The sequence below is a fragment of the Phragmites australis genome, chromosome 13, assembly GCF_958298935.1.
Source record: "Phragmites australis chromosome 13, lpPhrAust1.1, whole genome shotgun sequence".
Lineage (NCBI taxonomy): Eukaryota > Viridiplantae > Streptophyta > Magnoliopsida > Poales > Poaceae > Phragmites > Phragmites australis.
The window spans coordinates 20,771,920-20,784,214 of record NC_084933.1 but is presented as its reverse complement, the minus strand read 5'-3'; the positions used below and the strand labels follow the sequence as shown (position 1 = coordinate 20,784,214).

The 12,295-nt window shown below is 46.6% G+C and overlaps 1 protein-coding gene across 1 annotated transcript; it reads right to left on the bottom strand.

The window, feature by feature from the left end:
• Positions 1-3,891: 3,891 nt before the first annotated feature.
• LOC133889348 (serine/threonine-protein kinase OXI1-like) lies at positions 3,892-5,954 on the bottom strand. The gene is made up of 2 exons (XM_062329873.1): positions 5,288-5,954; positions 3,892-5,157 (listed from the first exon to the last, which is right to left on the bottom strand). Exons 1-2 carry the CDS (start codon positions 5,707-5,709, stop codon positions 4,194-4,196), a joined length of 1,386 nt encoding a protein of 461 aa, XP_062185857.1. The 5' UTR covers positions 5,710-5,954; the 3' UTR covers positions 3,892-4,193.
• Positions 5,955-12,295: the final 6,341 nt, after the last annotated feature.

Genomic DNA, 12,295 nt, shown 5'->3' with positions numbered 1-12,295 from the left:
GAATCATCTCATCCCACCTCGCTCTCCAACCAAACACTACCTTAAGGAACCGCCTGTAAAAACAATCATTTCCACAAGCAATTCTTTATGTGAACCGTCTCTAGAAATGATCATACATTAAAAAATTAATAACTTTTTCATGTCAAGTCGGATGAGGAAAAACTCTATATAAAAATTGTAGCCCACGACGAGATCTACAACCTTGTAGTTGTCATTTTTTTTATTTAAAGTCATTTAGAGGTCTAAATAATCGTTTTAAGTTTCAAACGATTATTTGGATATCTAAATGACTTCAAATGAAAAAAAATTAAATACAAATTGTAGATCTCGTCGAGGGCTACAATTTTTATATAGAGCTTTTCCTTATCCGATTTGACATAAAAAAGTTATGAATTTTTTAAAATAAGCTGTCACCTGTTTCTACAGGCGGTTTATTATGTGAACCGCCTGTAATAATTGATGGTCATTTTTACATATGGTTAATTAGGTGAACTGTTTGTGGAAATAAGTGATAGTTTATCTTAAAATATTTATAACTATTTTATACGAAATCGGATGAGGATAAAATTTATATTAAAATTGTAGCTCTCGACGAGCGAGATTTACAACTTTTTAGTTGAAAAGTTTTTCATTTGAAGTCATTTAGATGTCTAAACAATTATTTGAAGTTTCGGATAGAAGATATTAAAAGAATTACATATGCTAATATAGTTAGTAGTAGTTCTGTGGTGGGATGGTTAGGAGTGTTCGTGCGAGTTGAGAGGTTTCGAGTTTGAGTGTCAAAAACCGTGTAGCGCGTGTATTTTGCGCGAAAAAATGCGTGACCTGCGACCGCGAGAGTGACTGGTCGGTCAATTTTTTTTTGTTGCTTTTTTCGGTTAAAAAATATCGATTCGAGGACTATGACAGGCGGTTCGCTTAAGAAATCACCTATGAAAACTTATTTTTACAGGTGGTTTCTTTAAGTGAATCGTATATGGTAATAGATTTTTATAGTATATGGTAATAGATTTTTATAGGTGATTTTTTTTACATTATAAAAATCATTCGTTTCTATAGCCTTTCGATTACAAACGAATATGTTAAACACCTGTAAAAACAAATTACACCCGCCGCCGCCGCCACCGCCGCAGCACCGCTCAACTCGGGCCGCCACTCAACCGTTTGCCGCGCGCGTACACAGGAGTACATATCACGGCGGCCTTGGACGGTCGCAGGGTGTGGCATCGACCAGTCACTTCGGCGTGATGTCAGTAGTGTTGCTCTCTGCCTGGAGGCTCCGGTAACCGACGAGCCCATCTGACGTCCGGGGACGGCGACGAGACGGATCCAGCCGAGATGCTCCGTTCCGAGTTGGTAGCCACGTACAGGCCGGGTCGGCGAAAACGGGTTAAAAATGCATCCCACTGTCCAGCATCACTGCCACTACTACGTAGGCACGTCTCCGTCGAGCTGCTACGGCAGTATAACGATGCTGCAACGTGCGTTAATTATACTCGAGGCTCAGGTCGATCTGTTGTTAGATTGCTGTACAAGAGTATACTCAACAGTATTTCGTGCGCGAACTCCAAATTACCAAGTCTGTAAACCAGAATTGCCAGTAGGAGATAAAAAGAAGCAAGAATTGTCAGTAGGACCAGCCCCCAGGCCCCAGGACAACAAACCCCTGCCGTGCACGTACTCTTTGGCCGGCCGTTATACGTGCAGACTTTGCCACCTTTCCCAAATCCAGAGCAGAGAACCGTCGCCCTGTGCATGCGTGCAGGGACACGAATCCGGTTGGATTGGACACGAATCCGGCTGGATTGGACACGGGTCACAAGCAACCTTCGCGCCCATCACCTGGTCCACGGGAGACGGGACAATGCACGCACTCCATCACGAGACGCACGCTGAGGCCATGGGAATGCGGAACGACAGCACAGCACCCACCCAGCGGGAAGGAATAGTTTGGTGACCTTGGGACGACGATGTACATTCAAGGGCATCACGGCTGTCCCATGGCGTAGAGCTGCCGGGTTACTATTCTGGGTTAGAGAGCAGGTGACTAGCTACATTTTTCATGTCCTGGGCACCACCGTTCAAGGATCTGCGGCACACCCGGGCCGTGTGCTTCACCCAAGGCTTTCAACGAGCACTGACTTCACATGTGCGCGCCTATCTGGAGTGTGAGATTATTTTTGTAATTGATTCAGAAATCGAACTTCGTTTTCACAAAATCATAGCAAAATTGCCGTAACATTGCTGCATTCAAAATAGGCCCGTTACCGGCAGTGCCATGCCGCACCACCACACAAGTTATCCTGCATCAATGGATGCAGGGGTTTCATGGCAACTCTCACCAACTTGCATTTGCACTGGCGAGCACTGCAATTTAGTGCGAGGCAGCGTACAGCATGATGCCTGACACGCATAACCGCGTGCCAAATGGGCAGAGCACAGCCAGCCAATTCACTACACGAACACAACAGAGGCCAGGCAGCAGTGCACCCGCGTGTGTGCTTGCAGTAAGTACTCATCCGTACTGTACTGGCTCGTCTATTCGAACCTCTCTAATGGCCATCAGAGTTAGGTCATCTTCAACAGATACTTTAAAAATTCATCTCTTATAATACTATTACAGCATCCTTTAACACTATTACAGTATTCCCTTTTTTTTTATCTCCAGCAGCTACCCTATTTCCTATCTTCTATTACTCTCCCCCTCCCCTCGGGCCCACATACATACGCCAGCTACAGTGATACGGGTGCTCTAACCGGCCTCAAATTTGATGCTCCCAATTTCCAATCGGCATCACTGTAGCTGCTGAAAAGGTCGTATGCGGTAGCTGTTAGAGACGTATACGGGAGCTCCAATCGGTAAAAATGCAGATGCGGCTCGTTTGCTGGCACTGTTAGAGAAGGCCTTAGCTGCTAGTTTAATTAAAACATACTTTTTAAAATTTATGTGAGTTTTATCGTTTATAATTCTTCATACATCATGTAGGAGAGATATGTTAAAGTGAGACTAGTTTAATGTTAAAACTATTTCTTTAATTTATATGAAATTATAAATAATAAGATCTGTATAAATTTTAAAAAGTATGTTTTAATGGTTAGAGCTAACTTATAGAGCTGCCCTTCCTAGCACGTTGGACGGCAGATTTCAGTCCTCGTGCTACAGTTATTGAAGCCTCTCAATGCACCCAAACTAATTGCATTTCTTGGAGAATTCTAGATCGGAGAACTGTGAACGCCGATGGCCAGTGCCTATTGGCCACCCCTGAATTTGGAATTCGACTGAGTGGATTTGTCATCTGTACGGAGTTTTGACTCCGTTTGGAACACGGGAATAGTATTTACTTCTTTCGTTTAAAAATAATATATATTTTATAAAAAATTAATTTTATATATTTTAACTAACATTTAATTAAATTATAAGAATGTCTAGTGTATAAAAATTATACAGTTAGATTTATAATTTAAAATAATTTTATATTATATATATTTTGTAGCTATAAATAATATATTTTATGAGAATTTTAATCAAAATTTAATTTTGAAGACTGAAAAAAATACATCTACTATTTTTTAACGGCTGAAGTATACGAGTTTGGATTCCGTGTTCCATGAATCTAATAATAGTCCAATTCAGGTAGAAACGAAGTTTCACTGGTTCCACAACACTATAATGTTTTTTTTTCTTCTAATGGAACAACTACCACACTCCGGAAAATATGCATAATGCCTCTTAGAATGCAAATTAATATTGTGGAATAGCTCAAGCAGGACGATGATCTATGTTGCCAAAACCCATTGAAATCGCTTTTTATGCAGAACTGAAATGTCTTTCAGACACTTATCAAAAACCCAATACGAATTGATTAACACGCACTATACTCAACAATAATATACATTTCAGCAGCCAATTGCTGCTCTCGTTATTCATTATGTACGGAGCAAAGTATCCAACAAAGAAGCAACGAAAAGAAAAGAAACAGAACGAAACTATAGTGGCTATACCCATCGAAAGGGGGCTATACCCATCGAAAAGGAGCACCTCATTAATTTTGTACTCCACCGGGTACTAGGCCGTACTTTCTCCTAATCTCGTCCGCTAAATCCCACCATAATAATACTACAAATCCTTAAGAAAAAGAAATAAAAAACAAAAAAGAACTACTAGTAGTTCAAAGAAAAATGAATAAGATAGATCAGAAAAACACGGAGAAATCACCATCTTTGGATGGGTCTCTCCTACCCTCGCCGTCCCCGTCGCCGCGGCCTACGTCCACCTCCGGCGAAGCCTTCACGCCCTCCCCCGCCGTTGCGGCCTGGGCGTCATTGGAAGCAAACACCTCGCGCACGACCTTCTCGACGTCGAGCGCCTCGTCGACGTCCTCGTCCTGCGGGGGCGGCGGGATGAACGGCGGACGCGCCACGTGGAGGATTCGGTCCCAGTCGACGCCGCGGAAGAAGGGGTGGGCCTTGACACCGCGCGAGCCGATGCGCTTCTCTGGGTCCTTCTCGAGCAGGCGCGCGATGAGGTCGCGCAGCGGCGTCTGCTCGCCGACGAGCTCCGGCTGCTTGGCGAGGACGCGGTAGAAGGTCTCCTTGCGGTTCTGCCCCCGGAACGGCGTGCGGCCGTAGAGCATCTCGTAGAGCACCACGCCGAGGCCCCACCAGTCCACGGCGAAGTCGTGGCCACGCCCAGCGATAATTTCCGGCGCCACGTAGTCCTCGGTACCCACGAACGAGTTCGACTTCGCCGGCGTCAGCGCGCCGGCCGAGGCAGCGGAGGAGACCGTGGTCGCCGTCGAAGATGAGGACGACGACGAGGCCGTCCGCGAGGTGGATGGCGGCGACGGCGAGTCCGCCGGTGCGGCCAGCTTCGCAGCGCTGCCTGTGCGGAACGGGAAGCACAGGGCGGCGCCCGCCGGCTTCCTTGGCATCCCGCGGCTCGGGGACGGTGAAGTGGCTGGAGGCGCCGGTTTGGGACTAACAGTCGCCGGCTCCGGCTCCTGAGGCAGCGCCGGGAGCCGCGTGGAGAGGTCGAAGTCGACGAGCATGATGTGCCCGCTGTCCTGCATGAGGACGTTCTCCGGCTTAAGGTCCCGGTACACGATGCCGAGGCTGTGCAGGTACTCGAGAGCCAGCACCAGCTCCGCCGCGTAGAACCTGCGATTCGATAACAATTAGGGCAAAAATTAACGACAAATTGTTACATAACTCGTGCGGGTGCGGGCGAGATGCGGTGCTGGACGAACGACGCATGGTCGGTTAGAGCCAAGCACGCGCGGGAGCGTACCGGATGACGGAGTCGGAGAACATCTTCTCGGTCTGGCGTCGGCGGAGGGAGTTGAGGTCGCCACCGCCGCACCGGTCGATTGCGAACCCGACGACAGCGTCGGTGGCGAGGACGCCGCGCAGCGAGGGGAGCAGCGGGTGGCGCAGCGCCAGGAGCACGTCCCGCTCGAACCAGATCCGCCGGTGCCCGTCCCCGTCGCCGCCCGCGGACGCCGCCTTCTTGTGCCGCGCGGCCTCCCGCGAGACCGCCTTGAGCGCCATGGCCGCGGCTCCGCCTTCGCCCTCCGCGTCCCCGTGGGCGGGCACGACATGGAACACGACGCCCTTGGCGCCACGCCCGAGCACGGACACCGCCCTCAGGTCCTCCAGGCTCAGCTGCCGCGGCGGCGGCGGCAGCGGCTCAGGCGCCGCGACGGCCGTCATGGGCGCCCGCGCGACGCGACGCGACGCTACGAGAGCAAGGGGGATTGGTTGGGTGGTGGAGCGAGGAAGGGAGTGGGGGTTGGTGCGCGAGGGGAGGGGAGCGTGGAATGGGGATTGGTTGCGATTCGATTCGAGGATCCGGTGAAGCAAGTTGAGAGGGGGGTTTTATGCGGGCCGGGGGCTTGGCCGCCTCGGTTCCCTGCGGACGAAGCGCGCGCACCACCCACCTGGGAAGGGACGGCAGGGGGAGTATTTTATTTCGATTTGAACCGTGTCGTCTCGTCTCGTCTCGTGTGTGAACGAAGCAAGGCTCGTGGTCGGGGTCCGTCTCGGCCCGCGGTGCGGTTTCTTTGCGCCATCGTTCTCCGCTTCTTCCTGCGCTGGTTTTTCTTCTTTCCTCCGTCCTGGAGGGAGATTTTGTTGCTCTTGCATTGCTTCTGGAAGGAAGAAAATGGGCTAGGAGTACTACAAAGTACACGATGGTTAGTAGTGAACTTTTACTACTGGCTATGGTATGCCACTATAGGGATGGCATGAGGTATATTCACCACTCGGTCGGGACCAAGTGTAACCACGCCAACCCGATTATTCCTACCGAGCTTTGCTTTTGACAACCGCATGTGTCCTTTCCTCTTTCACCATCGACCCTCCATCTCCGATGATTGGTGTTGCCATGGAGGCCGCCAAGACAAAGGGGATGCACCTATTACTTAGGAGGTGACATAATAAACATGTCTAGAGGAGGTTACGACGAGCTCAATAAGATCACTGAGGAACTTCAATTTGACCCAGCAGGAACAGGATGAGTCATACCATGAGCTTAAAGAGGCGGTGTGCCGATGATGAGTGCTCCAAGCATACCGTTAGTAATGATCGGGGCGAGGTGTTGAAACGATCATTAGGCTTCAATTAACTCTACGAAGCTTGCTTCCAAATCTGTCTCACAATAACTATGAGATATTATGGCTCAAAATATATAGCGGATAGAGTTCTAGTCGAATATGTTAGACGTACCCTACAGAAATATAAAAGAAATTGTCTCCCGTTGTTTTTTATTTACCCCCGCATTGAAAGTTTTTCAGTTAAATCTCGTGTACATAGTTCTAATGTTTCCCACAGCTAGTTGACTTCTCGCCGTAGCTTGGCATTGGTGCCGCCGAGTGGGATATTCCGATCGATATGCTCGGAGCATAGATGAAGAGCACCAGCCCTCTGGCTTAACGTTAGTTGTGTCGATGGCAGCATGTTTCATGAGTCGATTTTATTCCTCACCCCTTCAAAACTTATCGAAAATTGATTGGAGCGGTTAGCCCGATCGAGCCCGACGCAGCTAAGCTGGACGTACGTACGCCGTGCACGAGCCCTTTCCAGACTTGAACCAGATGTCAAACCGGCAACGCTAGCTGATTGGGCCGGCCGGCGGCTCTTAATGTATTCGTACGGTTTGTCACATCAAGACTAATCATCGTTACGTCGAAGTAACCCAGTTTATCTCGAAGTTAAAAAAAAAACAGTTTATCTCAGTATCTGGCAGCGCTCGATCAACTTCCTACCGTGCCGAGGTGAAAGGGAGAGACCATGCGAATTCACGAGCAAAATGATGTGGGAATCAGCGGATTTAGGGTTGGAAACGAGCCAAGCTGAGTTGGAGTCTAAAATCGTCTATTGCGGTTGGAGCCGGGAAGGAGGAACCCCTATCTATTACATGTTGGAGATTTGGAGTGGATAAAGACCGATGTGACGACACCCAACGCTTAACGCTCAACGCCCTCCAACATTGATATTATATGACGGTCAATATTCATCATATAATGATAACTTTTTGTCATCGATGATATTTTATGACATAAATTCATCGTCACGCCTATCGTCCTAAATAGTGCGTATGTATTTATGACAAAAATTTCATAAAACATCATAAAGTTGGGGTAGGCTGCCTGGCCGAGCAGCAGGGATTCTATGATGGAATTTTAATCGTCATGCAATAACCCATTTGTAATAAAAAAAAATTGTCATGCATCTGCACTTTCTGTCATAGTTAAGTGATGTACCAATTACATGAATAGAATTTGTGACACAATATAATTGATATGAAGTATGTTTGTCATGAAAGGTACAGACACATAACAATATATATTCCATTTATAACGATAAACAATTTCTAGTTACATTTATACCAACATTTACAAGTGTTCATACATTACTCCACACATAATCAGTAGCCATACTAAATTGTGCTCTATCGATACTGATTCATAAAAAAAGGAATGCTAACAAAGAGGTTAAATAATTATCCTGTCTTTGATCATACTCGTGGTCTTCATATCCTGAAAAGCACAACAAAGAAAATTCGGTGTGCATAACTATCCAAAGTTATTAATAGTTGGCAGAAGATATAGATGATGATAACTGGTTCAACATATACATCGAGAAGGATTATGATGCTACACAACATATAATATCAGTTGCACACAACAGGGATATGTGGACTATCTTTCTTAGGTGTTGGGAGAAATATAAGTGTTCAATTTTAGAAGGCTCAAACACTCAACCAGAAGTTACTGAATTGAAATTTACACATAACATATGAAAGGGCATTATTTTGTATAAATAAATTTGATTGAACTCAGATTTAGCATAGCTAACCATAAAAGAGTCAGAAGTATAAAAATGTAAACTTGCTTGCTATTCTTTTAAGTTATTATAGTATATTAGTACTACATGAAGGAAATAAAGTGTAACAATATCTGTGTATAACTGACTTCTAGTTCATGTAGAGACTAAAAACTAGAAATCAAATGTTATGGTTGCTTTATAGTGTAAATGACAATGCTTACTACCTGCTAACAATACTTTCTTTCATCTCAATCCAGGTCAACTCCTCTCACATCCTTGGTTTCAACAATTGTGCTACATGTGTTCAGATAGAAAAATTTCATAAATCAATGTCAAGATGTGCTAGCTGTTAAATGAAACAGAAAGTCATTTCAAGTAGATCATTACGCTCTAATGGCAAAAAATTCCATAATAATAGCAAGAAAAAAGACATGGGGTAATAAGCTATCTCTATAAGCATTTTAACGAACACATGGTAAACATGGTCAGGTACAACTATATCAACCAAATCTGAAACTTAAATTTTGCATCTAATTCAGATGGATTGCAAAACCCCCATTCAAACTATAATCTTACATTTTGGCTCAGAGAAAACTGACCAATAAAAACACTAACCTGCTTTGCTTGGAACAAAGCATTACCAATTCCCAAATTTGATGAATCGAGGGTGCTGGGAGCAGGATTGTTGTTCTTGCTGAAGCGATCAACTAGGGAATGATGTAGCCTTCCTGCGCAGCAGACGAGGGCCATGGCCTCCGGATTAGACCATCTAGCAACCGGTTGATTGTCCTCCGGGGACGCGCACACATGAGTTCTGAGGAGGCCAGGAGGAGTTCTTGTGTAGCTGGGTGAGTGGGAGAGGAGTCGATGTGATGCCACGCTCTGGAATGACCTGTGTGCGATGGATGAAGAGATGGGTGGTGAGCGGTGCTAGAGGTTGCGACGCGTCGAATTAGGAAGAAGCAGAGCAGGGGGAAGTTGCTTAGATGGCAGTCGGCAGTGAGGGAGATGGGTCAACCGGCACTAAGATAGGGCTCCAACATGTGTGATGGGCGGCATGGTAGGAGACTAGGAGCAAATAGATGGGTGGCTCCATTGTTGTGAGTGTTGAATGTTGGATTAGAAATTTTTGGTTCAACTTTTGAAAGCCCGCCACAACATGGAGTGTCCGTCCAAAACATTTTATGATGAGACATATTACTATCGTCACAAATTGCTAAATCGTTTATGACAAAAACACGTAATTGTTATGGTTTCTTTGACTTTTTATGAGAAAAACAATTAGCTATCACAAAAAGTAGCTGTCCTACTTTGCTTTATGACACATTCGTTCAGTTCGTCACAAATAATTCACTATACATGACATTTTTGCATTTTGTCGTGAGGGTTATCGTCATAAAAAGCTACATTTGCTATAGTGAACATGCTATGCTGACCTGTTAGGCTTTGGAAGGGCAGGCGCTGAGCCAACAAATTACGTGCGAGCTAGTTTAGACTCGTCTCGTTTGACCATCGAGCTGGAAAGATGGCTCAAACTCAGCTGGTTTGTCCATCGAGCCGAGCCTATTTAAACCCGAACTAGCTCACGAGGGTCGAGTTTTATTTGCAGCCCTAAGCGGGTTCGGCGACGATCCCAGCACGGCGAGGGGGAGGCGATTGAGACGCGCGCTGAGGGCCGCGGTCGGAGCTGCTTGGCCGGTGAGAGGAGAGGACCGGAGGAACGCGAGCGGCTGGCCGATGGGTCGATGGTCTTTCGCCGCGAGCGTACGGGCGCTTCAGGTCGGTAACTCTTGCTTTCGCCAACCACAGGTGGGCTAGCGTTACGGCAAGCAGAAAAAGGGTGATGAGAAGCCGAAGGGAAAATAATACGGACCAAACAGAATTGGGAGACCTGTCCTTGTTCCAGAACAGGAAGAAAATAATGGGACTTGTGCGGCACATCAGGAATGACGGACCGATCGACCGAGGCCTGCGCGATCTGTTTGCTGCGCGTCAGAGATGACCGTCACACATGCAAAAGCTACTAGGACTAGATGCGTTTGTCAGTTGGTGCCTTGGTGGGCGCTGTTTGCTGATTCCGGATTTCTGATCTGCTACAGAGAAGTTACTAATCTGCTGGAAGCCTGGAAAAAACTGATGCTTCAGCTAAAAGGAGGCTAACCAATGCTCCAAATCAATCGCTGGTTGAAAACTAAGATGCATGGGTTGGTCTAACTGTGCGATCAAATGGTCTATACTCCGAGTCTTCTTAGAGTGAGCTACGCATGGCCCCAGAAGAAACAAAAGAACACAAAGTTGGTCAGTTGGCACATGAACTTGGATTCTTCGGAATTTGAAATCAATACACCGTTCTTTTTTTTTTCCTTTTTAAGTCAGTTGAAAGGATCCGGATGCCTTTTATTTACAACATTGGGGAACTCTGCACTTTTTTTTGGCTTATCGAATTATTCCCTGGAGCACTAAATCATGCATGTATCTGAAGAAATTAATTGTATATGTTCATCAGTGGAGAAGGGCCAACTACATTTAGCTACCTGATGAGCAAGATATATTGTATATTTTCTCCCGTAGTGGTGCTCTAGTCTAAAGTGTCACTTGGCGTCATCTTTATGCACTCCTTTGCCCGCGATTTCTGATCTCCTTTCGTTATTGCGCTCTTACAAGAAACGCAGCCATTCCATGACTTTGTTGCGCTACATGATGTATTGGACGCATGTCCTGATGCACCATAATGGATGCGTTTGGAGATTCTTTGGGAAAGAGAGAATCATTGGAAAACTTTTTTCTCAACTTGACAATGGTAACAATAATGCTTGGAGATTCTTTGGGAAAGAGAGAATCATTGGAAAACTTTTTTCTCAACTTGACAATGGTAACAATAATGCCCTGATACGCTATAAAGACAACCGCTGGGAGTAGTTATAGAGAAATTCACGAGTCACAAATTTCGGTTTGATTTTTGTTAACCTGGGTTTGGTCTGAGAAAGAGAGAGCTCATAGGTGCCATATCAGAGAGGTTATCTTAGTCTTGATATTTTCTTCATTCTGATCTCTTTTAGAAACACATAAAGAAAAAAATCAGAACAAAAAAATATCCTAGAAATTTGCACGTTCTCAAAAAAAGAACTTTTGCTTCGAAACAGAGGGGTTAACCCCTGTCCCATTGATAAATGAAGATCAGTTCCGCCTAATCTGTATATCCTGGAAATTGCGTTAAACAATACACATAACAGAACAGAGTGTTAAGCGCTCCCATTATAGCATCGGAAGGTCGCTATTAACTTTTGCCCCACGACGTGGGGAGCTCGTGACAGCTGATAAAAACCGAACGTAAAAAAGGGAAAACGAGGAGACGAGGGGTGTCTGCAGGTGCCCACTGGCCATCAGACACAGTGGACACGAAAGCGACCATTGAGGCTCAAGTTGAACGCAGCCACCGCAGCCCCTGCACCTCCATGCACGAGAAAGACCGTTCGGAGATCTTCACGGTGATCCCAAACATTTCGGTCTCCTTTTCACCATGCAAAGCCGCAAATTCTTACACGCAGCATATGCTGGTCCGGCTCACGTGAAATGCTGGTCCGGCGCGGGCGACAGAAGCTGCTGGTGAGTGAACCGAACAGGGAGGGGAGGGGAATTGAGCTGGAAACCTGACAGGTCAGTCGGTCGCTGGCGAACGCGGCCGTGCGTCAAGGGCTCGAGGGCCGGCCGCCGAATCATGCATGAGCGGCTGAACAAACTAGCCGGGGAATGCTGGGCGATGATGGGGTGTTTTCTGTTCCATTCACTGCCGCGCTGCCCTCCAACTTTGGAGGCGTTAATTGGCGAGAGCAACAGGCGCCCGGGCACATCACCTCTGCGATTAGCGGGGGGCTGTGGTCCTCGCGGATTCCGTGAGGGCTGGTGTCGGATCGGCTCACGCAAAGCGCGCACGCTTCTCGTGTCGTGTGCCTGCGCGCGCCCTTGCAGA